This window comes from Saccopteryx bilineata, chromosome 2, assembly GCF_036850765.1.
Source record: "Saccopteryx bilineata isolate mSacBil1 chromosome 2, mSacBil1_pri_phased_curated, whole genome shotgun sequence".
NCBI classification, from domain to species: domain Eukaryota; kingdom Metazoa; phylum Chordata; class Mammalia; order Chiroptera; family Emballonuridae; genus Saccopteryx; species Saccopteryx bilineata.
In genome coordinates, this window is record NC_089491.1 from 348,895,235 (window position 1) to 348,919,286 (window position 24,052).

General features: G+C 38.9%; 1 protein-coding gene and 1 pseudogene across 1 annotated transcript in view; one reads left to right on the forward strand and one right to left on the reverse strand.

Annotated features, from left to right (window-relative positions):
- Nucleotides 1-24,052, reverse strand: part of TLK2 (tousled like kinase 2) — a 147,846-nt gene that overhangs the window by 71,702 nt on the left and 52,092 nt on the right. Inside the window, 5 exon segments of the mRNA XM_066262676.1 lie at nucleotides 3,379-3,546; nucleotides 14,497-14,592; nucleotides 15,287-15,330; nucleotides 16,686-16,755; nucleotides 17,915-17,986. Of these exon segments, the coding sequence (XP_066118773.1) occupies nucleotides 3,379-3,546; nucleotides 14,497-14,592; nucleotides 15,287-15,330; nucleotides 16,686-16,755; nucleotides 17,915-17,986 (450 nt within the window).
- LOC136324661 (cytosolic 5'-nucleotidase 3A pseudogene) lies at nucleotides 21,050-22,032 on the forward strand (annotated as a pseudogene).

The window sequence follows — 24,052 nt, forward strand, 5'->3', positions numbered from 1 at the left end:
TATTAGAAAGCAATCAATGAACAATTAACTAAGGTGCCACAACAAAGAATTGATACTTCTCGTCTCTCTCCCTTCATGTCTGTCTGTCCCTATCTGTCCCTCTCTCTGTCAAAGAAAAAAAAAGGTAAAATCACTATGATATGCTGATGAATTTGGAAATGGGGTATAAAATAAAGAGAGGAGATAAGAACAATTCCAAGGTTCTTAAACAAGAGACAGCTGACAATTGATGAAATGTGGAAAGCTGTGAGAGAAACGGGTTTGGAGTTGGGGGACAAAAGGAAGAATTCAGTTTTGGACATGTTAAAGTTGATATGCTTATTAGAGATGAAGAAAAGGTGACTAGAGGCAACTGACTACACTGGTCTAGAACTGAGGGCAGGGCTCTGGGCTAGATATATACATCTCGAAGTCTTTTCTTCACATGAGAGATAATTAAAGCAAAGAAAAGAAATGAGATTACTGTAGAGAATTAAGGTAGGCAGAAAGAGGAAAGACTGAGCCTTAAGGTACTCAATATTTAGAGATTTGGGGAAATGAGGAAGAACCAAAAAGGGTAGAAGCCTAGAGAAGAGCCTGGGCTTGGAGAAAAAGGCAGTGATCACTGTGGCTAATGAATCACGCTGGGTAAATTCTGAGGACTGATCACTAGATTTAGCAATGTGAAGTCACAGATACCCTCCTTCTAAGTTTCTCCGAAATGCTGGTGGAGGGAAATTGCTTCCAGATTTTTGCAATTATGAACAATGTAATAAGCATCTTTGTGCAGTAGGGAATGGAATTTCTGGACAAAAGGATATGTGAACTTAGCACTGACATACATTCCCAACTTGTCTAGACTGACTGACAGTACAGAACTACTGTGTGTCTAAACTATCACCTACACTGATAATTACCAAACTTATTAATCCTTACCAATATGATATATCAAAATATTATCTTGTTTTACTCTGCATTTCTTTACAGTTGAAGTGAAGCATTTTTTCCATGTTGTTAGTCATTTCTTTTTTCTGTAAAACTGCCCACTCAAGGCCTTTGCCTATTTTTTTAAAGAAAACTTCTTGTCTTTACTTATTCATGCTTGTTGTACGTTAATGTTAACTCTTTTGCTCTTCTCTTACTTTACATTAGTAAGCTTATATCCTGAAAGGAACTGCAGAGAAGCAAAAAGAAAAAGAACTATACAGAAGGAGTTAGGCCTTTGATTTTTAAACAGTTTCTACATCCCTTCTTCACAAATATTTTCTTAACCTCTTTCTGCCACATCTCTTCCATGTACGAACAATCTGGCTGTAGCATCTGCAACTCCTCCGATAGGCTGAGTGTACCTGCTGATAGGACTGATATGTCCTGCCTGCACCCTTCACACCTGCAAGCCCATATATGGGACACTTACATTAGGGAAATGAGTTCTTGTTGATTGAAATCCTGTGTATTTAACTATATTCCTGTCACATAGGGGGCATTTTAAGAATATTTGTGGAATTAACAAAGGGAGTTCCCCTCAATAAAACAAAGGTAGTATTTTACAGCAGTAAAAGGACATACAGACAATAATCCCCTGATTTATCCAAGGTGTTTCTTGAGAAAGTTAGGCTCTAACTCAGGGGTCCCCAAACTTTTTACACAGGGGGCCAGTTCACTGTCCCTCAGACAGTTGGAGGGCCGGACTATAAAAAAAACTATGAACAAATCCCTATGCATACTGCACATATCTTATTTTAAAGTAAAAAAAAAAAAACAAAACAAAAAACCCAGGAACAAATACAATATTTAAAATAAAGAACAAGTAAATTTAAATCAACAAACTGACCAGTATTTCAATGGGAACAATGGACCTGCTTTTGGCTAATGAGATGGTCAATGTGCTCCTCTCACTGACCACCAGTGAAAGAGGTGCCCCTTCCGGAAGTGCGGCGGGGGCCGGATAAATGGCCTCAGGGGGCCGCATGTGGCCCGCGGGCCGTAGTTTGGGGACCCCTGCTCTAACTGAAGATATAACAAATGTCAGCAAATACTAAACACACAATGAAATATATAAAAACACACACAGACACATTCTCTAAACTAATACTATAGAGAACTATTGCATTCTCATACAATTTCATACTGCTGTCAGGCACACCCACAATACTGGTCAGTTTTTTCATTTTATGTCATGTTTCTTTTGCCACCCAGGGATAACATTATAATGTTTTCACATAAGAAGTTTCTCCAGCCCCAGCTGGGTAGCTCAGCTGGTTAGAACATCATCCCTATAGGCCAAGGTTACAGGTTCAATACTAAGAGCACATCCAAGAATCAACCAATGAATGCATAAATAAGTGGAACAACAAATCAATGTCTCTCTCACCCCCATTTCTCTCTCTCTCAAATCAATAAATAAAAGTTTCTCTGTTCCTTTGATGATTAATAAGTTTTTAAAATTCTTTAAAAGTTGTATTATCTCTTCATTGAGAGAAGCAATAGCTATAAGAAAGTATTCCAAATAATGTAGTGTATCCCTAATTATTTAATTTTTTTTAATTATTTAATTTTTATTTCCTTTTCTTAAGACACCCACCACTTTCATAGCCTTTTTGAATACAATTGCACATGAATGAATAACTAAGAATCCACAGAGCCAATAAAGAAAGTTAGATTAACACTGGAGAAAATGAACCAGTAAAAGGGAAAGAAATTTAAATCATTTAGCTCTGAAAGAAATCCCTAAAAATAAAGAATTGGGCAAGGGGCTTTCTCTTGCTTTATATCATCCTTGGCTACAAACTGGTACTTGATAAATCATAGAAACTAAGAAAAGTAAAAACTTTTGAGTCAAAATGCATTATATATAATTTGGCAAAGTAAAATGAGGTCAAACTTTCAAGTACTTGTTCTTCAAGAGACAGAAAGAAGCAAGTTGAAAAAAGCAAACAGTTAACCAAATATTCATGGAAGAAGTAACCGTACAAATGCTCTGAAGAGGTGAGGGAAGTCACCCAAATACCAGAGGAGAAATGACAGGTAAGCAGGCTATGGAATGCCTGATTACATGCTGAGTTGAATACTGCTTTTAAAAAGCGATGGCTGTAAAAAAAAAAAAAGCGATGGCTGTAGTTTGGAGATTTTATTTTTATTTATACAAGTACTTTGGTTGTAATGGAATTTTATCTGTATTTTCTTACTTCTTTGTCAACCTAAGATCACATTTTCCTCCTCACAATATGCTCAGACATGAACAAAACTATCTCTCTCAGCCCATGAACGAAGGAAGACTGAGTTAGAAGCCCACTACAACCTTTACAGGTAACATCTCTCTAACAAACTAATTATTCCAACTTCATCAAAAAGCACCAGGACAACAAGGTTCTGCATAAATTCAGGCTCAGTACTCACAGAAACAAAAGTGAAGCACAGACCAGCTCCCCTCTGCGGCAGCTGCTCCGTGTCGAGCCGAGGTTTTGCTAGCATCACTGACATCAGGGTTGGCAGAGCAGACTGCTCCTCTGAGACCTCCTTTGCAGCGCTGCCATCTAAACCATAGAGGGGCTGTTCTACTCGCCGCTGGAAAACATTAAAGAAAACACAAATTACATGAGAAAGAAAATCTGATACTGCCTACACATGCAACAGATTAAAACAGTTATCAAATATAATAATGATTAAAATAAAAATCTTCTCTGAAAACAAATACAGAGAACATAATAACATTATCACTGGAATATAACCTATCTATAAATCTGAGTTAATATCTTATTCAAATTCCACAAAATTACATTTTAGTGGTTCTATATTTACTTAACTCTGAATTTGCAGGTTACATCGTAGAGTTCAGCAAATCAACTTCATAATACTCTCAATTCTACAAAGGAAATGTTATTTCTATCCTGTAGATAAATGAAAATTAAGACATTTGTTCCCCACTTTATAGGTACAGTTTATTTCACTCTTAAATCTATTCTTACCACACTATACTTAGAAGCAAAAACAAAGCTGAAAAAAAAAGTTGAAATAAATGCAAGCAAAACAAGTTCTATACTACACTGAAACAGTAACACCACAATTATGTATGATTCATCCCAGAAATGTAAGAATGGTTCATTATAAGCAATCTAGTTCATTACATTAATTTTAGGAGGGGGTGGGAAATTAAGATTCTTTCCTTTAGATGCCAAAAAAAATCCCAAACAAAAAAACTGAACATTACTGGGCAACTCTTGAAAAAACTGGAAGTATCCATCTTTACTATAACAAATTAATATAACCAAAAGTATTTTTGCAGAAATTAATAAATATAATTAATAGTGCTGTAGTTGAGATACTTTATTAACATTAGGAACTAGACAGGGTTAACATAGTAATATCACAATCATTCAACATTTTTGTAGATATTTTGGTCAATATGTTAAGAAAAAAATATGAGGTAGAAACACTGAAAACTAGTAAAGATTAAAAAGTATCATTCTGGGATGATATAACTATTCACAAAGGAAACCAAGCAAATTAACTGAAAAACAAGAGTTCAGTAAGATGGTCAAATATAAAATAAATACACAAAAATCAATAGCTTCCCCATAAACCAACAACAATTGGCTATAATCAGAACATGTAATGAAAGAAAAAGCAGATTCAAAATTTCAATAAAGTCTGTAAAATACTCAGAAGTATACTTAAAAATATATAGATTACATATAAAGGAAAACTACATCTTCACTGACAGACACAAAAGATGGCCTAAATTAAATGGCAATTATTATGTTCCTGGGTTCAAATTTTATGTCAAATTCCTCTAAAAGCCAAAGCTTAGGGCTTTTACTTTATTTTTGGTTTTTTCTTTTCTTTATTTGCAAGAGAGTGTTGTGGTGGTATAGTGATCGCCTGGGTTCCCTCTTGCTCTCTTTTGGGGAGTTGATTTTGTGGAAATTCATAAACAAATTCTGAGGTTCACTTAGAAAAATAAAAAAAATAAAAAAATAGCCATGTAATTTTCAGTAAAGAATATCAGGGAAAGTTGACTATTAAAACAAATATAAAGCAACATTAACTAAATCAGTATAATACTGGTATAGGAGATTGATTAGTGGCATAAAACAGAAAATTCAGAAAGAGACCCATATAATATGGATATACAATTAGTGATTAAAGTACATTTCAAATTAGTGGGACCTTATTAAAAAGCTGGTAAGGTATTTGCACAGATACTGGAAAAAAGGAAGATTCTTCCTTGTATCATATAAAAACAATAAGAAATATAAACAGATGCTTTTATGACTTTCTAGTGGTAAGAAATTTTTTAAACATGACATTAAAAGTACAAACCATATAGAAACACAGAAACAGTAAGTAATAAAGAAAAAAACAACAATAAATTCAACAACTTCAAAATTTTTACTTCTGAATGGTGAAAGTCAACATAAACATACAACAGTTAAAAGACAAAATTACAAACAGGAAAATAATATTTACAATGTAAATGATGAGTTAACAATTTTAATAAATAATGTGCTCTCATCCATCAGTAAGAAAAAAAGACAAATACTCCAAGAAATATAGTAAATAGGCAAAGGACCTGGACAAGCATTAAAAGAAAAATCCAGGCCCTGGCCGGTTGGCTCAGCGGTAGAGCGTCGGCCTAGCATGCGGAGGACCCGGGTTCGATTCCCGGCCAGGGCACATAGGAGAAGCGCCCATTTGCATCTCCACCCCTCCGCCGCGCCTTCCTCTCTGTCTCTCTCTTCCCCTCCCGCAGCCAAGGCTCCATTGGAGCAAAAGATGGCCCGGGCGCTGGGGATGGCTCTGTGGCCTCTGCCTCAGGCGCTAGAGTGGCTCTGGTCGCAATATGGCGACACCCAGGAGGGTCGCAACATGGCGACGCCCAGGATGGGCAGAGCATCGCCCCCTGGTGGGCAGAGCGTCGCCCCCTGATGGGCGTGCCGGGTGGATCCCGGTCGGGCGCATGCGGGAGTCTGTCTGACTGTCTCTCCCTATTTCCAGCTTCAGAAAAATGAAAAAAAAAAAAAAAAAAAAAAAAAGAAAAATCCAAAGGCCATTAAATATATGAAAAAATGTTTAATATCAGTAATGAAAAAATGCAAGTTAAAACAAGGTATTTTTCTTATTGGCAAAGATTACAATTATAAAACTCAGTATTAGAAGGATATGTAGAAACTGAGACTCTCAAACTGCTTGATAACCAGCTGGCAATTATGTAATGACATTTTAAAGTGAGCATATTTCTCTGACTTGGAAATTATACTTTTAAAATTTATCAAAAGGAAAAAAATGCATAAAAATATATATAGACATTCATTACAGCACTACTTATAAAACATAAAATGTTTATAAGATATTAGTTAAATTAGTTAATTATACCAAAGCAAGGAGATCTACCATATGAACATACATGTATACATAAATATATGGACACTAAATTCTTTACTAATAGTGCTCTTGAAGGGGACTTTTGACCTCTTAATTGTTAGACTTTCAAAATATGTACATATTCTTATATCACAAAAAACTAACATTTTCAGTTTAAAAAATAAAAATAAAATAAAATAACCAAAATGATCCTGAAAAAGAATCTCTGATAAAATCTACCTCCTTAAGACCAACACTCCTACCTCACCAAATGTAAAGGTTTAAATTCAGCCTCCAGGAAACTTGTGATACCCATTTATAACAATATTCTCACTACCTGGAAGAATGTACCTCCAAAGCTGTAAGTATTTGCCAAGAGCTGATATATTTAAAACTATTTCTGGAAATGGAGCAGGCTAAGATGTTTGAACCAATCATCTTCCCTTAGAAAAAGGAGAAAATATGAAGAAAAAAAAAAGATATTTAAAGCAGCAAAGACTTAGGGGAGATGAACACATAATACGGAATACGGTGTACACACAGAGATGTGTTGTAGAACTGAGCACTTGAAACCTGTATAATTTTGTTAACCAGTGTCACCCTAATAAATTCAATTAAAAACTAAAATAAAAGCATCAAAGACGTGATAAAATAGGGATCTGCCAGTGCAAAACCTAAGGGAAGTAAGAAATACAAGACAGGTAAAAAAAGCCCTTCTCCACCCCTCCCCCTCTCCTTCCTCTCTGTCTCTCTCTCCCCCTCCCGCAGCCAAGGCTCCACTGGAGCAAAGTTTGCCTGGGCTCTGAGGATGGCTCTGTGGCCTCTGTCTCAGGCACTAGAATGGCTCTGATTGCAGCAGAGCAATCCCCCAAGATGGGCAGAGCATCACCCCCGGGTGGGTATGCCGGTGCATCCGGGTTGGGCGCATGCGGGAGTCTGTCTGACTGCCTCCCCATTTCCAGCTTCGAAAAAATACAAAAAAAAAAAAAAAAAAAAATAGGTAAAAAAAAAAAGAAAGTACCAAAGTCACACTAGCCCTAAGGGTATCTGCAGATCTCAAATTTCCACTTATTGTTCATGATTAACAAAACTGACTTAATGACCAAGTTAAACTACTTTGTTTAGGGAGTGGTCAACTCAGAATGAACAACAAATGATAACCCCAAAAATTAGAACAGCAGACCCTGGCCGGCTGGCTCAGCAGTAGAGCATTGGCCTGGCGTGTGGAAGTCCTGGGTTTGATACCTTACCAGGGCACACAGGAGAAGTGCCCATCTGCTTCTCCACCCTTCCCCCTCTCCTTCCTCTCTATCTCTCTTTTCCCCTCCCATAGCCAAGGCTCTGTGGGAGCAAAGTTGGCCTGGGCACTGAAAAACGGCTCCAAGGGCTCTGCCTCAGGCGCTAGAATGGCTCTAGCTGCAACGGAGCAACACCACAGATGGGCAGAGCATCGTCCCCAGGTGGGCATGCCAGGTGGATCCTAGTCGGGCATATGCGGGAGTCTGTCTGACTGCCTTCCCGCTTCTAACTTCGGGAAAATACCAAAAAATAATAATAATTATAATAATAATAATAATAATAATTAGAACAGCAGTTGTTTCTAGTGTAGAGGGAGGGAGTTGTTATCAGGAAACAGCATGCATAAGTTCCAGAAAGCTGGAAATAGTTTACTTCTTGACCTAAATAACAATTACATAGAGTTAACTTTTTTTTTAAATTTATTCATTTTAGACAGGAGAGAGAGAGAGAAAGGGGGGGGGGAGCAGGAAGCATCAACTCCCATATGTGCCTTGACTAGACAAGTGCAGGTTTCGAACCAGCGACCTCAGCATTCCAGGTCGACCACAGGTCAGGCACATAGAGTTAACTTTATAATGATTTCCTGTAAACTTTTTTTGTGAGGGCCAGATGAATATTTTAGGCTTTTCAAGCCACATATCCTTTCTGCCATATATTCTTCTTTACCTCTACAACTCTTGAAAAATCTAAAACTCACCCTTAGCTTGCCAGCAGTGAGCTGTGATTTACCAATTCCTACATTAAAATGTTTGTTTTATGTACTTCTATATTTAAAAAAATACAAAAGAATCACTTGGGTTGGAGGTGGAGAGCCAAGCACTGTTTTGGGGTGTTAGAGACTGAAAATTGAACAAGATGTTATCTTGTCAAGATATTCCATGTCAAGTGAAAAAAATAATTAAAATAATTATACCTTTATGTAAAGTAATAAGGACTGAGAGATGAAAACAGCAGTAAACAAAATAAAGCAAAGCCCCTGGTCCTACGGGATGAACATGCTAGTGGGAGAAGATAAGCAATAAATTAATTGTGTAGTTAAAAATTAAAACAGCCTGACCAGGCGGTGGCGCAGTGGATGGAGCGTCCGACTGGGATGCAGAGGACCCAGGTTCGAGACCCCGAGGTCGCCAGCTTGAGCGCCGGCTCATCTGGTTTGAGCAAAAAGCCCACCAGCTTGAACCCAAGGTCGCTGGCTCCAGCAAGGGGTTACTCGGTCTGCTGAGGGCCCGCGGTCAAGGCACATATGAGAAAGCAATCAATGAACAACTAAGGTGTCACAAAGTTCAATGAAAAACTAATGATTGATGCTTCTCATCTCTCCGTTCCTGTCTGTCTGTCCCTGTCTATCCCTCTCTCTCTCTCTCTCTCTCTGTCTTTGTAAAAAAAAATAAAAAATAAAAAAAAATAAAAAAAAATTAAAACATATTACTTATAAATTAAAATGTATTAAAATATACCACATACCAATGATAATAAATGGTCTAAATTACACACAATATGAATGAATCTCACAAAAGTAATGATGAAAAAAAGATGCCAGCCTGACCAGGCGGTGGCGTAGTGGATAGAGCACCAGACTGGGACACAGAGGACCCAGGCCCGAAACACCCAGGGCGCTGGCTTGAGCAAAGCTCACCAGCTTGAATTCAACCAAGGTCACTGGCCTGAGCAAGGGGTCACTTGCTCCATTGTAGCCCCTGCTCCCCCCAATCAAGGCACATATGAGAAAGCAATCAATGAACTAAGGTACAGCAACAAAGAATTGATGCTTCTCATCTCTCATCCTTCCTGTCTGTCCCTATCTGTTCTCTCTGTCACCCCCCCCAAAAAAAGATGCTAGACATAAGACTACCATATTTTCTCATGTATAAGATGCACCCTTTTCCAAAAATTTTAGGGTCTAAAAACTGGTTGCATCTTATACAGTGGTTGTGGCATTTCAAATGCTATAGATGGAACTGAGGACGAGGCAATATATGAAGACAGTGATTTGTCATCAGATACAGATGAGGACAAGCAAATGGATGGGAGTTTTGACAGTGATGAGGAGTTGCATGAATTTTATGATGAATAAAACTTGATTCAATAACGTTTTGTAATACATTTTTTTTCAAATTTCATGCCCTAAAATTAAGGTGTATCTTATACATGGGAGTGTCTTATACATGGGGAAATACGGTATATATATGACGGGTCAGGAACCTTTCTGGCTAAGAGAGCCATGAACGCCACATATTTTAAAATGTAATTCCGTAAGAGCCATACAATGACCCATGTACATTATGCATTATCCAATAAAAATTTGGTGTTGTCCCAGAGGACAGCTGTGATTGGCTCCAGCCACTCACAACCATGAACATGAGCAGTAGAAAATGAATGGATTGTTTACATGAGAATGTTTTATATTTTTAACATTATTTTTTTTATTAAAGATTTGTCTGCGAGACAGATGCAGCCATCAAAAGAGCCACATCTGGCTCACAAGCCATAGGTTCCCGACCCCTGGTATATACTATATGATTCCTCATATACAAAGTACAAAAAATAGAAAAAACTCATCTGTGCTATCAGAAGTCAGGATGGCAGCTATTCTAGATGGCAGGGAGAGGGCTAATCGCTAGAAAGGAGCATAAGGGGAATTTCTGGGGGGCTGATAATATTTCATTTCTTGTGCTGGTATTGTTTGTAAAAATTCATTAATCTGTAAACTTATATGGGTACTCTTCTATACATACAAATAGAAATCAATAAAAAAATTAAATATACATCAAAATTTAAATACATCAGGTGGTAAAACTAAGAATTAAAATAAAGCCTGACCAGGTAGTGGTGCAGTGAATGGAGCATCAGACTGGGACGTGGAGGACCCAGGTTCAAAACCCCAGGGTTACCAGCTTGAGCACGGGCTCATCTGGTTTGAGTAAAGCTCACCAGCTTGGACCCAAGGTCGCTGGCTTGAGCAAGGGATTACTCAGTCTGCTGTAGACCCACAGTCAAGGCACATATAAGAAAGCAATCAATGAACAACTAAAGTGCTGCAACAAAGAATTGATGCCTCTCATCTCTCTTCCTTCCTGTCTGTCCCTATCTATCCCTCTCTCTGACTCTCTCTCTGACAAAAAAAAAAAAAATTAAAATAAAGCAGGATTAGGAACACAGTGACAAAGTATGAGAGACTGCTTATTTTAAAGTTGGCCAGGAGAGACCTCTCTGATAAGGTATTTTTTAGCAATAACCTGATGAAGAGATGGCTAATCATGCTGCTGCTCCTGGAATAGGGAATAGCAAATACAAAGACCCTAAAGCAAAAGAATGCTTTGCAGTGTTAAGGTACTTCAAAGAGGCTAGCGTGGTGGTACTGGCATGAGAGAAAGGGAGAACAGTTGAAGATGTCAGAGTGAGATGTGTGGAGGAACACGGATCTCGTAGGAGCTTCCAGGCCATGTAATCTAGAGCAATTTGGACTAGCCACTGGATAGCTTTAAGCAGAGGAGTACAAGGATCTGTTTTAAGTTTTTAACAGAAATGACTTTCATGACCCTGACCAGTTGGCTCAGTAGCAGAGCGTTGGCCCAGCATGTGGATGTCCCGGGTTAGATTCCCAGTCAGGGCCCACAGGTGAAGTGACCATCTGCTTCTCCACTCCTCCCCCTCCCCTTTCTCTATCTCTCTTCTCCTCCCGCAGCCATGGCTCGACTGGTTCGAGCGCATCGGCCCCAGGAGTCAGATGCTAAAAATAGTTCAGTTGCGAGCATGGCCCAAGATAGGCAGAGCATCGGCCTCTGACAAGAATTACCAGGTGAATCCCAGTTGGGGCACATGTGGGAGTCTGTCTTTCTATCTCCCCTCCTCTCACTTGAAAAAAGAAGGGGGGAAACAAACAAACAAACAAATAATTCTGACTATTATATTGAGAATAGGTGAGACATGAATAGAAACAGAAAGACCACTTTGGAGGCTAATGTAGAGGACAAGAATAGAAGAATGGTCAAATTCTGTTAAAAAATAAAGAGAACTTAAAGGATAAAAGGAATTCCTAATGGATTAGATATGGAGCATGAGGTTAAGACCTGAAAAACTAGATGAAGAAAACTGTCATTTACCAGAACAGGGAAGACTGCAGGAAGAGTGGTGTGGTTTGTTGTTGTTGTTGTTGTTCTGGTAGTGAAAGGGAAGCAAGAGTTTCTTTCCGGACATTTTTAAGCTATCCATTAGATATATAAATGGAAATGAAAAGTAGAGAGCTGAATACAAAATTATCAGGGAGACCAATGTGAAGGCTGGCAAATTCATTACAAAAAGCAGGTGTAGGTACTGATGCAAACAGCCTGGTAGATTTGGTGTAGGAACATGTGAAAGTTCTCTTCTGATTGCTTCTATTTTCTCAGGAAAATAAAAAAGCAAAGTCATAAATTGAGATAGTAGAGAAAAAATAGTATTGCTAGAGGCTTGTAGGAAATGATAAAAAATATATATCCATATAGATATTTATCTAAGAAAAGGAACCAGCCACGGAAATACAGTAGGATTAGTAGGCAGCTGAGGGTACACATGGTACAGATGAGGTCAGTACTCATAAATTTAAAGTAAGATCAATCAGCATGTATGTTTTCTAAGCTAAGTTGCTTAGAGGCAAGCAAGGAAAAGGAGATTAGATTTACCAGGGTTGGGTTTTTCAGCAAAGGATGATGTAAAGAGAGGGGGGAGAGAGCATTAGGGGCAGACACAAATCAGTGATTATAACAATACAAAACGGAATCTAAACTGGGAAGAGAAAAAGCTTCTAGGTGCAATGGAAAAGAAAAGGTTTGGTTCCTAACACCTAATATACACTTAGATTTGCATGAGGCCCAACCATCATTCATACAGCTGACAGAAAGGTCTAAAGAACACTGAGTACATCTCTTGTCTCAAGTAAGACTTAGCCTAAACTGACCAATAATAGATGATGGGCAGTCACACTATTAAAAACCAAATGGCGTCCTGGCCGGTGGCTCAGTGGTACAGCGTTGGCCTGGCGTGCAGGAGTCCCGGGTTCGATTCCCAGCCAGGGCACACAGGAGAAGTGCCCATCTGCTTTCCACCCCTCCCCCTCTCCTTCCTCTCTGTCTCTCTCTCCCCTCCCACAGCCAAGGCTCCACTGGAGCAAAGTTGGCCCAGGTGCTGAGGATGGCTCTGTGGCCTCTGCCTCAGGCACTAGAATGGCTCTGGTTGCAACAGAGCATCGCCCCCTGGTAGGCTTGCCGGGTGGATCCCGGTCGGGCACATGCGGAGTCTGTCTGACTCCCTCCCCGTTTCCAACTTCAGAAAAATACAAAAAAAATACAAAAAAACCCCCAACCAAATGGAAAAACATGTATTCCAGGAAGAAAAGAATAATAGACAACAAATTTCTACAACACATATTTGTCTTAATATATAATTCTGCAATCTCATTTAACATTTTTAAAACTTAAGAAAAATAGACCTCTAAAACAGCTAACAAACCTCAACCTAACCAAACAAATCTATATATCTAACATTTTAAAATATGGCAAGGATGACAAAATGGCAAAATTTTTCAAGTTGAATACATTTTTGTGTTTTAATAATTACAATCATTCTAATGAATGCATGTTTTTATAAAATATAGAAGGGGAAGATGTGCATTTTAAAATACTTGAACAATACAGAGGACTTAAGATCGCTTAGGAAGAGCACAGCCATTAACTGACTCAACTGAGGCAGAGAAAAACAAGTTTCCCAAAGAGAGACCTAGGATGAAAACTCTTGATCTTAGGGAGACCCTATGTCCCCCAAGACCTCACAGCAACACCTGAGTTACCAGTGGACATAACACTCTCTGCAGTATAGAGTTCTGGCAAGGTATCAATAAATTATCCAATGGCACATAAGCAAATTAACAAACAATCCTACATCAGCTAGCTCAGAGATTCTCAACCTCAGTACCAGTGACATTTTGGACGAAGTAACTCTTTGCTAGAAGGGCCAGTCCTGTGCATTGTAGGATGTTTACCAGCATCCCGGGCCTCTGCCCTCTAGTTGCCAATGGTACCATTCCCCCCAACCCTTGCTGTGACTAAAACATGACTCCAAAACTGCCAAATGCCCCAAGGAGCAAAACTATGCCAGGCTGAGAACTACTAACTTGTTTATAATGTTTTTAAGACCTCCAGATCTCACTAATAAGCAGAAAAAAAATCTAGCTCAAACTTATATAGCATTAGCTTCTCTACTATGTTACTGATTAAGCCTTGAAAATAATTCAAATGCCAGGAACTGACCAAATTAAAAAAAATAAACTAAAAAATAATTTACTTATAGGAACATGTAAGTTTGGTAAGGATAAAAAGCTACTGTTTGGATAGGAAACCATTTCCCTGACAGAACACTGAGCGGCAGGCTTAAAGGCAATTTATTATACTGAGATAATGGGGTTACCTCATTTTTTTTTCCAAACTGAGGTTTTTATTTTAAATAAAAAAAAAATTTTATTTATTGATTTTAGAGAGGGGGGAGATAGAGAAACATAGTTGTTGTTCCACTTATTTATGCATTCATTGGTCAATTCTTGTATGTACTCTGAGTGGGGGTCAAACCTGCAACCTTGGAGTATTGGGATGACACTCTAACCAACTGAGCCACCCACCCAGGGCTTAGGGTTAGCTCTTATAAACATTAATTTACTGATATATAGATACAAATCTAAGTGAGTGATTCAGAGGTAATATTAAGAACTTTTCTCCTAATGCCTCATTCCCCTTGGGTGATTAACGGAAGAGAAACTTTCCTTAAGTGTTCCTGGGTTGCTTGTCTCCTACAGCAGGTGTCACATTTCTCCAGGTGAATGCTTACCGGTAAGGGATTGGATAAGGAATGTTGCGGTGAGGATCGTGCAACTGGTGGAACACTTCTGCCAGGGCTGGTTCCTGGCCCGCTTCCCCCAGCAAACTGGCCAACAGGGAAAAATGGATATGAATAATTCAAAACAGTACTATGCTTCAGATAAGGAGAGTAAAAGATTAATACACAAATAGATCTTAATTATATATGACCCCTTTTAAGTCAATACATCTTATTCTAGAAAGAAAATTATGTAAGTCAAACTTTGCTATCTTTTCCATGATATTTTAAGAAGGAGCTCCAGCAGAAAGTACCAAGATATAAAGAAAACATGGCTAGAAATAATTTTGAGAAACATAACAGAAGAATGTTTTCCCTCTTAGTCTCATAATACACGAAGCAGGAATATAGTGGTACAGTGGATGTTAGTGTCTTCTTTAGTAACCACTAACGATGGGTCAGTGATCTTACTATATGTTCCACTGGACTAAAAAGAAGAGTCCAAGTTATTCAACTTCAATCTTTGTAAGACACGAAACCTAGTCTGGCCAAGAGAAAAATTATCTCATTTGTGAATTTTTATATCATCACAGACAAGACACATCATAAACAATTTAAATTTAGAAAGTCAGCAGCAGTTTCCTCTTATAAAGAGAAATAGAGCGGCAGTAGACGGATAAAGATGGGAGGAGGAAGAAAGCACAGGAAGATAAAATATTACTTTCTAAAACCTTAAATGAACGCAAAACATTTAGGTTTTAAAAAAATACTATAAATTTTTTCCCCGGAAATTTTAACTTACCTCAAAGTAATCACTAATTTTATGTCCCCTAGGAGTGCCTTTCCCTGAAAATTAAACCAAAGTAAGTATAGTTTTTCCAATAACACACATGTAAACCATCAATCACTAAACTATACTATGTATTCAATAACTTCATACTTTGTTATCATTTCATGTTCTATCTTTACTTTTCACAAATGAGCCAAAATACCTATATATCATAAGAACAGAGTTTCCTCCATATAAGAAAAGGCTAAACAAGCAGTGAAAGACTATTTCATAGCTACTTCCCTTTAAGATTTGTTAACCTTTCTTTCTAAATTCACTTTTATGCCACAACTGTGAATCAAAATAAAAGTAATCTATAATACATATTCCCAAGTAAGAGAACAAAGAAATCAAAACAAACTCATTAGAAGTAAAGGGTTTATTCTATTCCAGAAAAAACTTTGTGACCTTCTTTCACTTTGGGAGACTTCCCTCCTACCCCAAAAGTAAAATATTCGTAGATTTAAAAAAAAGAAAAATGTGAGAAAAACTGGGACTTCCATTACTAGAGTGGGTGGGGAGCCAAACCATTTATTCTTTAATTACGTATATAAATATAATTATTTCACTAGGTACCAATGTTCAACTAAATAATTGCACAGAAAAAGAGTAGGTAGAAGCCCTGGCAGGTTTGCTCAGTGGTAGAGCATCGGCCTGGCCTGCAGGAGTCCCAGGTTTGATTCCCAGCCAGGGCACACAGGAGAGGCACCCATCTGCTTCTCCACTCCTCCCCTTCTCCTTCCTCTCTGTCTCCCTCTTCCCTTCCTGCAGCCAAGGCTCCATTGGAGCAAAGTTGGCCCGGGTGCTGAGGATGGCTCTGTGGCCTCTGCCACAGGTGCTAGAATGGCTCTGGTTGCAACAGAGCGACACCCCAGATGGGCAGAGCACTGCCCCCTGGTGGGCGTGCCGGATGAATCCCAGCCGGGCACACGCGGGAGTCTGTCTGACTGCCTCCGTTTCCAACTTCAGAAAAATACAAAAAAAAAAAAAAAAAAAAAGGATAGAAAGGACAACCAGGTAAATAAAACTGTTTTTGGTCCCCTATTATTGACAAATCACTGATCTATTTCAAGACATAGTTAAAGCACCAGTGTAACCTTTTTTCTGTATAATACATGCTTGGTCCAAAGAAAACCTGTGGCAAGATCTTTAACTTATGACAGGAAAAACAAGAGTCCCCAAAGAACTGATACTGTTTTGTCAAGTGTATATCAAGTGGCAAGTTTATAATAAACATCCTAATATTCTCTTAAAGTACACATATCTCCTTGTTAGGAATCTCTATATACAAACTAATTCTGTAGTGCAAGTTGGAAAATCTAACTACATACGTAAAAGTTTAGTATTTTTATTGGTGTGAAATTATTACTACCTTGGCTAGTTTCATATGGTTCAGCTTTTCTTTTCCGGTTTCGCTGGTCATTCTGTTTTTTCTCAGGAGTCTGTTAAATACCAGATAAATCACAATTAGTATGTTGTCAAATTTTTCACAATATGAAAATTAGAGTATGTATAAAATATCAAATTTATAAGGTGATTTAACTGGTACGGACAAGTCCTAAATCAGTGTCCTGTTCTCAGAGCAGGGTCATGGAAAGAGTACAAGGTCTGGAACCAAACCAGCTATACAATTTTTTGCAAATTGCTTAAAATGTCAATATCTATTTACTCGTCTATAAATCAGGGTTGCTGCAAAGCCTAAATAAGGTATTTTATAAAGCACAAATGTAGTATAAATATCTAATATACAGTAGGCTTGCAGAAATATCCTAACAGCTGCTACTGTATAAAAGCTTAAATCCAATTCTTTTTTCCAAAAAGGAAAGATCTACATAATCAATCAACTGGCTCTAACTGTATTAAAACTTATTGAAGTGCAAAACAGATGGTTGCAGATTTGACCGATATCCATGCAGCTGGGTTTTTTGCCTATAAAAAAATCTTCAAGTTCAATTACTAAAGTTGGCCAGGCCTACACTGCTACACTGTTAAAGTGCTAACAAGTATTAAAATTCAAGAGCACTGAAGTTAATTCAACTACAACTGAAATTTTTACCTTTTATTGATGGCAACTGAGCAAACATTTACGGACACAAATAGCATACAACTCAAATAGCATAGACCCTAACCGCACCCTTGCAGTTATGCTATCTTTTATCCCAGACTGAAAGTGTGCGAATATGAAAAGTCTTGTGGCCCTGGCCAGTAGGCTCAGTGGTATAGCGTCAGCCTGGCATATGGCTGTCCCAGGTTTGATTCCTAATCAGGGCACACAGAAGTACCCATTTGTTTCTCCACTCTTCCCCCTCTTGCTCCTCTTTCTCTCTCTCCCTCTCTCTCTCTCTTCCCCTCCTGTAGCCATGACTTGACTGGAGCACATTGGCCGCAGGCACTGAGAATGGCTCCATGGCCTCGGCCTCAGGCACTAAGAAGAGCTCAGTTGCTAAGCAATGGAGCAACGTCCCAGATGGGCAGAGCATCACCCCCTAGTGGGCTTTCCTGGTGGATCCTGGTTGCAGTGCATGAGGGAGTCTGTCTCTCTGCCTCCCCTCCTCTCACTGAATTAAAAAAAAAAGTCTTTTAATGGATGTGGCCTCTTACCTCTATTTCTTTATCACTCAAGGACCCCACACTGCACAAGCTCTGGTTTGAAGACTCGCTATTGAGTGGCCCCTGGAAAGACAAAAAAAGGAATTAAAAGAAACTAATTTAAGATAACAGCAAAACTAAGGAAGAAGTTTGTTGAATTTGATGTCTATGTTAACTGACTTAGATAGAAGTCAAGAGGCAACTGCAATGTCTCCAAGTCAACTTGTAAAGAACTCAATCAACTACAGTACCCTCATGTTAAAATTCTCTAGCTACTATTATTTTCATTTCTTTTACAAAACTCTGTACTCGTGTGTAGACTTCCCCTTCTAGAGTACATGCAGTAAATTCATTCTTTAAGAAAAACAGCAGGAGAAATCAATTCTCATGGCCTCTTGTATCATACAAGTAATATCTGAAAGATGAAAAGTTAAGGAATATGTTAAGGGTTACTCTTATGAGGGGGTGGTCAGGGACCATACTGAAGAAGATGCTTTTCTGAGCCATTCTTTAAGGGGACATGACTGCCAGCTCAAAAAACAAAGTCACAAGAGATTGACTTCTCAGAGCCTAACAGCATGAGAAGCTCTGCTGCCCTACTCCTCAGTGAAACTAGTGAAAATTATTTTAAAAATACAACCATTCAAAGCCTCTGGAAATGGTCTTTAAGGGCAAACAGCAAATAAAGAAACAACTATTCAATAAAATCTATGAAAATTCAGTCTGAAAGGTGAAAGTGTGTGGCATTTGAAACAAGACCACTCCCCACTTCCTCCTCCCTTCCCTTCCCATCTCAGCAAGGCTCCAGACTGCTGTGGCCAACACAGGACTCCTTCCCTCAGCTCTCAGTCCTAGGGCCTTCTTCCTGGGTGGAGAACTATTCAGGTTTCTCATCCTATCCCCAGCCTCCTGTTGCTGAGGCCAAGTCCCAGGCAACAAAGGCAGGGGATCCCCTTCTGACCAACCCTCACTGGTAGAACAGAGGCTCTGCCATAAGCATATACACTGAGAATACCAGGCCCCAATAGATAAGATTGCGGTTCCACACCAGGAGAGCTAAACTGCTGTGCACACTCCACCCCCACCAGCACCCAGGGCTCAACTCCTAGAATCAGAGGGCCACTCACAGAAAAGTTCACCCCTGTCCCCACCCCCAGCTCCAGAACCTGGCTCAGATATTTGGCCTAGGGGGGAAAGCAGGAACCCAGAATACCAATCTCTTCCAAAGGACCTGACTTCATTCTCAAAAATGTGGAGTTTAAGTCTAAGTGTGTTCTCAATAACAGTGGAGATTGTAGTAAAAGGCAACTGGGAGGAGATCTCCGGGTGTAATGAAGATAAAGCCTAGACTGCACATCAGCTAGTTTGTAGGAGAAAACCAGGGAATTAGACTTCTGGGAGGAGTTCTCTTGGGGCCAGAACACATAGCAAACATTGGTCTCAAAAACTCTTCCTAGCCTGGCCTGATAGCTCAGTTAATTAGAGCACTCCTGAAGCACAGGAATTGCTAGTCCAATCCCTGGTCAGGGCACATACAAAACAGATCAATGTTTCCATCTCTCGCTTTTGTTCTCTCGCTCTCGATTCCTTTCTCTAAAACCAATGAAATAAACATTTAAAAAAGAGAGAGAAAAAACTCTTTGCCTGATCTATGATAGATAAAGCGTCACCTGGAATGCTGAGGTCAATGGTTCAAAACCCCAGGTTTGAGAAGCAACTATGTACTACCAATTGATGCTTCCTACCCACCCACCCACCCCCCTTTCTCTCTCTCCTCTCTCTAAAATCAATAAATAAAATTCTAAGGGGAAAAAAACTTCTTCCTTCCAAGGATCCCCAATTTGATTGGATTAGTTTGTAGCGGAATGTATGCCTCAGGGCATTGTTGGAAACACTAGAGCAGGGGTCCCCAAACTTTTTACACAGGGGGCCAGTTCACCGTCCCTCAGACCGTTGGAGGGCCGGACTACAAAAAAAAAACTATGAACAAATCCCTATGCACACTGCACATATCTTATTTTAAAGTAAAAAAATAAAACGGGAATACAATATTTAAAATAACAAACAAGTAAATTTAAATCAACAAACTGACCAGTATTTCTTTTTTTTTTTTTTTTTTGTATTTTTTTCTGAAGCTGGAAACGGGGAGAGACAGTCAGACAGACTCCCACATGCACCCGACCAGGATCCACCCAGCACGCCCACCAGGGGCAATGCTCTGCCCACCAGGGGGCGATGCTCTGCTGCGACCAGAGCCACTCTAGCACCTGGGGCAGAGGCCAAGGAGCCATCCCCAGCGCCTGGGCCATCTTTGCTCCTATGGAGCCTTGGCTGCTGGAGGGGAAGAGAGAGACAGAGAGGAAGGGGGGGTGGAGAAGCAAATGGGCGCTTCTATGTGCCCTGGCCAGGAATCAAACCCGGGTCCCCCGCACGCCAGGCTGACGCTCTACCGCTGAGCCAACCGGCCAGGGCACTGACCAGTGTTTCAATGGGAACTATGCTCCTCCACTGACCACCTATGAAAGAGGTGCCCCTTCCAGAAGTGCGGTGGGGGCCAGATAAATGGCCTCAGGGGGCCACATGTGGCCCGCGGGCTGTAGTTTGGGGACCCCTGCACTAGAGTAATATGGGCAATTAGTGCAGTTTAACTGGGTTGGTCCCAGACCCAGAGCCCTACTAGTTACAGACATACCTAAAACTGTGCCTCCTGAGAGACACCACCACAGGCTAATTGCTGGGGAGATGAGTGGTAGAAGAGACCTCACTAAAATAACCTAGTCCTTCACTAAACAAATAAGCAAGCAAATAACAATAATAAGCCCCAGGGAAGGGGTGAGAAATCAGTACCCAAAGTTGCTATAGTGTATTATTTAAAATAACCACTTTCCTCACTGGCTTGCCTATGGGCTTGCCAGCTTGAGTGTGGGATCATAGACATGACCCCACAGTTGCTGGCTTGAGCAAGGGGTTACATGCTCTGCTGTAGCCCCCTGGTCAAGGCATATATGAGAAAAATTAATGAACTAAGGTGCTGCAACGAAGAATTGATGCTTCTCATCTCTCTCCCTTCCTGTCTGTCTGTCCCTTCCTGTCTCTCTATCCCTATCTGTCCCTCTCTATCTCTCTTGCAAAAAAAAAAAAAAAAAAAGAGCTGTCAAACTTCAGATAATAACAGACTTTGATATGACATTGAGTAGATTTTCTTAGGAAGGAAAACATGTCATACTGTCATTGACAACTGTAAGCTGGTTTCAGATGAATGCCATAAAAAGATACTGCAACGGGAAGAAAAATATTATGCTATTAAAATGGATCCTATTCTTACTGTAGAAGAGAAGTAGTACCCTTATATGGTAGAATGGTACGCTAAATCACATGGTTTGCTTGTTGAACAGGCTTTACCGAAAGCTAAACTTAAAGAAATTGTGGCAGAATCTAACATTATGCTCAAGGAAGGATGTAAGAATTTCTTTGAGGCCTGTGGTGCAGTGGACAAAGCGTTGACCTGGAACACTGAGGGTGCTAGTTTGAAACCCTGGGCTTGCCTGGTCAAGGCAAATATGGGAGTTGATGCTTCCTGCTCCTCCCTTTCTCTCTCTCTCTTTTCTCTAAAATGAATAAAACATTTTTTAAAAAGTTTTTAAAGAATTTCTTTGATAAGCTTTAACACCACAATATCTTTGTGTTCATATTTTCAGATGGTATCAGGGATGTACTAGAGGAGATTATACATCAAGCTGCTGTTTATTATCCAAAAATGTGTAAGTATTGTCCAACTTCATGGATTTGGATGATAATCAGGTATTCAAAGGTTTTAAAAGAGGTCTAATTCATATATTTAACAAACATGATGATGCCTTGAAGAACAGAGTATTTCAATCAACTAAAAGACAATAGCAACATAATTCTGCTGAGAGACTTCCAAGGAGACTTAAGAATGACAGATGGAGTAGCCAATGATGAATACACTCTGAAAATTACATTTATCTCTAAATGATAGAGTAGATGAGCTTTTAGTAAAGTACATGGATTCTTGCAATACTGTTCTAATAAAAGATGAATCATTGAAAGTAGCCAACTCTAAAAATAAGCATTCTTCAAGAAGATGTCTCTCCTGTGAGTGCAATTGATGCAAGAACTGCTCGTGGGTTCATCTTGCTGAAAATCTTTTATTTATAATAAATCTTTGCTCTTGAAGTATTTTCAGACATGAATCCATCTACTGAAAAGGTCCTTTTTCTCCACCTCTCTCAAACCACCACTCACCATATTTTTAAACATAAATTAAAAAAAAAAAAAAACCTTAAATAACTCCCTACATTTCCAGAGTAAATTTTGTAGTTTAATGTTATCATGAAGTTTGAAGTTTTTGAAGAGTCTTTTTATACGTGCATTATCTTAAGTATTGCCATTTTGTAATTTGGGTGAATTATACTGATGGTATTCACCATCTCCTAAAATTGTGTTTGCTATTTTGTTTTGGGAAAATTGACATTTACCAAAACATACTAACACTTGGTGTTTGAAAAAACTTGGTATCCACATGTCACTAATCATAAAATGTTCTATATTGATGCACTGATAATAAACATGAAGTGAAAAGCTTTTTTAATTCTGAAAAAAAACTGAATTCCATTTTTTTTAGATTTTATTGATTTTAGAGAGAGGGGAAAGAGAGAGAGAAAAAGAGAGAGCAGGAAAATGGGGGGAGGCAGGAAGCATCAACTCATAGTAGTTGCTTCTCGTATGTGTCTAAACCCTGCAAGTCCGGGGTTTCGAACTGGCAACCTCAGCATTACAGGTGGACACTTTATCCACTGTACCACCACAGGTCAGGCAGTCCCATGATGTTTTAAATTTTTAAGAAGAGCTTTCTTTACATAGAATTCTCCAATAACTGAAACTAAATATTTCTATGCCCAAATTTTAAAAATACTTTATTTGAGGCCCTGGCCAGTTAGCTCAGTTGGTTAGAGAGTCATCCTGAAACACCAAGGTTGCTAGTTCAGATCCCTGGGTCAGGGGACATATGGGAAGCAACTAATAAATGCACAACTAAGTAAAACAACTTGAATGCTTCTCTGTCTCTCTCGTCCTTTCTATGACTCTCTAAAATCAACCAATAAAGTTTTTTTAAAATGTTTAAATAATTTTTGTAAATTATCTTCACTGTAACCATTATAAAGTATTTCCCCCTTCAATAGTAATAAAACCATATGATATATTTTACCAGTCCCCTTTACCCACAAATACCCCTCGCTTTCAAAAGTAAATGACAAGTCATAAATACAGGTAAGAGAGAACTAAAAAACTATTTTTATTAGCAATTACTAATAATTAAATAAACTATAAAGTATACATAACAGTGATGTACATTGATTGTAGTGTTTGAAATATCAATCAATGCAAGAGGCACAAAGATCTTTGTGGTTCCTTGGCTACGTGTCTAACCAAAAGACCTGACTTTTTCTGAAGCACAGCATCCCAATTATAGAATCATTAGATTAAATTTAATTATCAAGGATAAATGACATATACTCCCTGTTCTAAACCAGCTTCCTGTCTAGTAAAGAAGCTAACCTGCCTGACCTGTGGTGGCGCAGTGGATCAAGCGTGGACCTGGAATGCTGAGGTCGCCGGTTCGAAACCCTGGGCTTGCCTGGTCAAGGCACATATGGGAGTTGATGCTTCCTGCTCCTCCCCCCTTTTCTATCTCTCTCTGTCTCTCTTCTCTAAAATGAATAAATTAAAAAAAACAATTTTAAAAAAAGTAACCAAAGATTTTTACACAAACTGAATGTTATTTTTCAAAAATATCACTATAATTAAAAAAAACAAAAAAGGCAGAAAAAAGACCAGCAAAGTAAAGGAAGATAAAAAGGCATGACTAAATTCAATGTATGATCCTTGTCTGATCCTGGATACCAAAACAAGCAAAACAAAACACCTATCAAGGATATTATGGGGACAAAGGAAGAAACTGAATATGTAATTTATATGAGGATTGATGATTTTCAACTGGTGTGCTGCAAGAATTTTTCAAACATGCAATACCTGATTATTTAGTCAGGGGCACTTAACTCTTTTTCCCTTAGATTGTCAAATTTAAAAAAATGACAACAGCCAACACAGCAATAACTGTCTGGTATG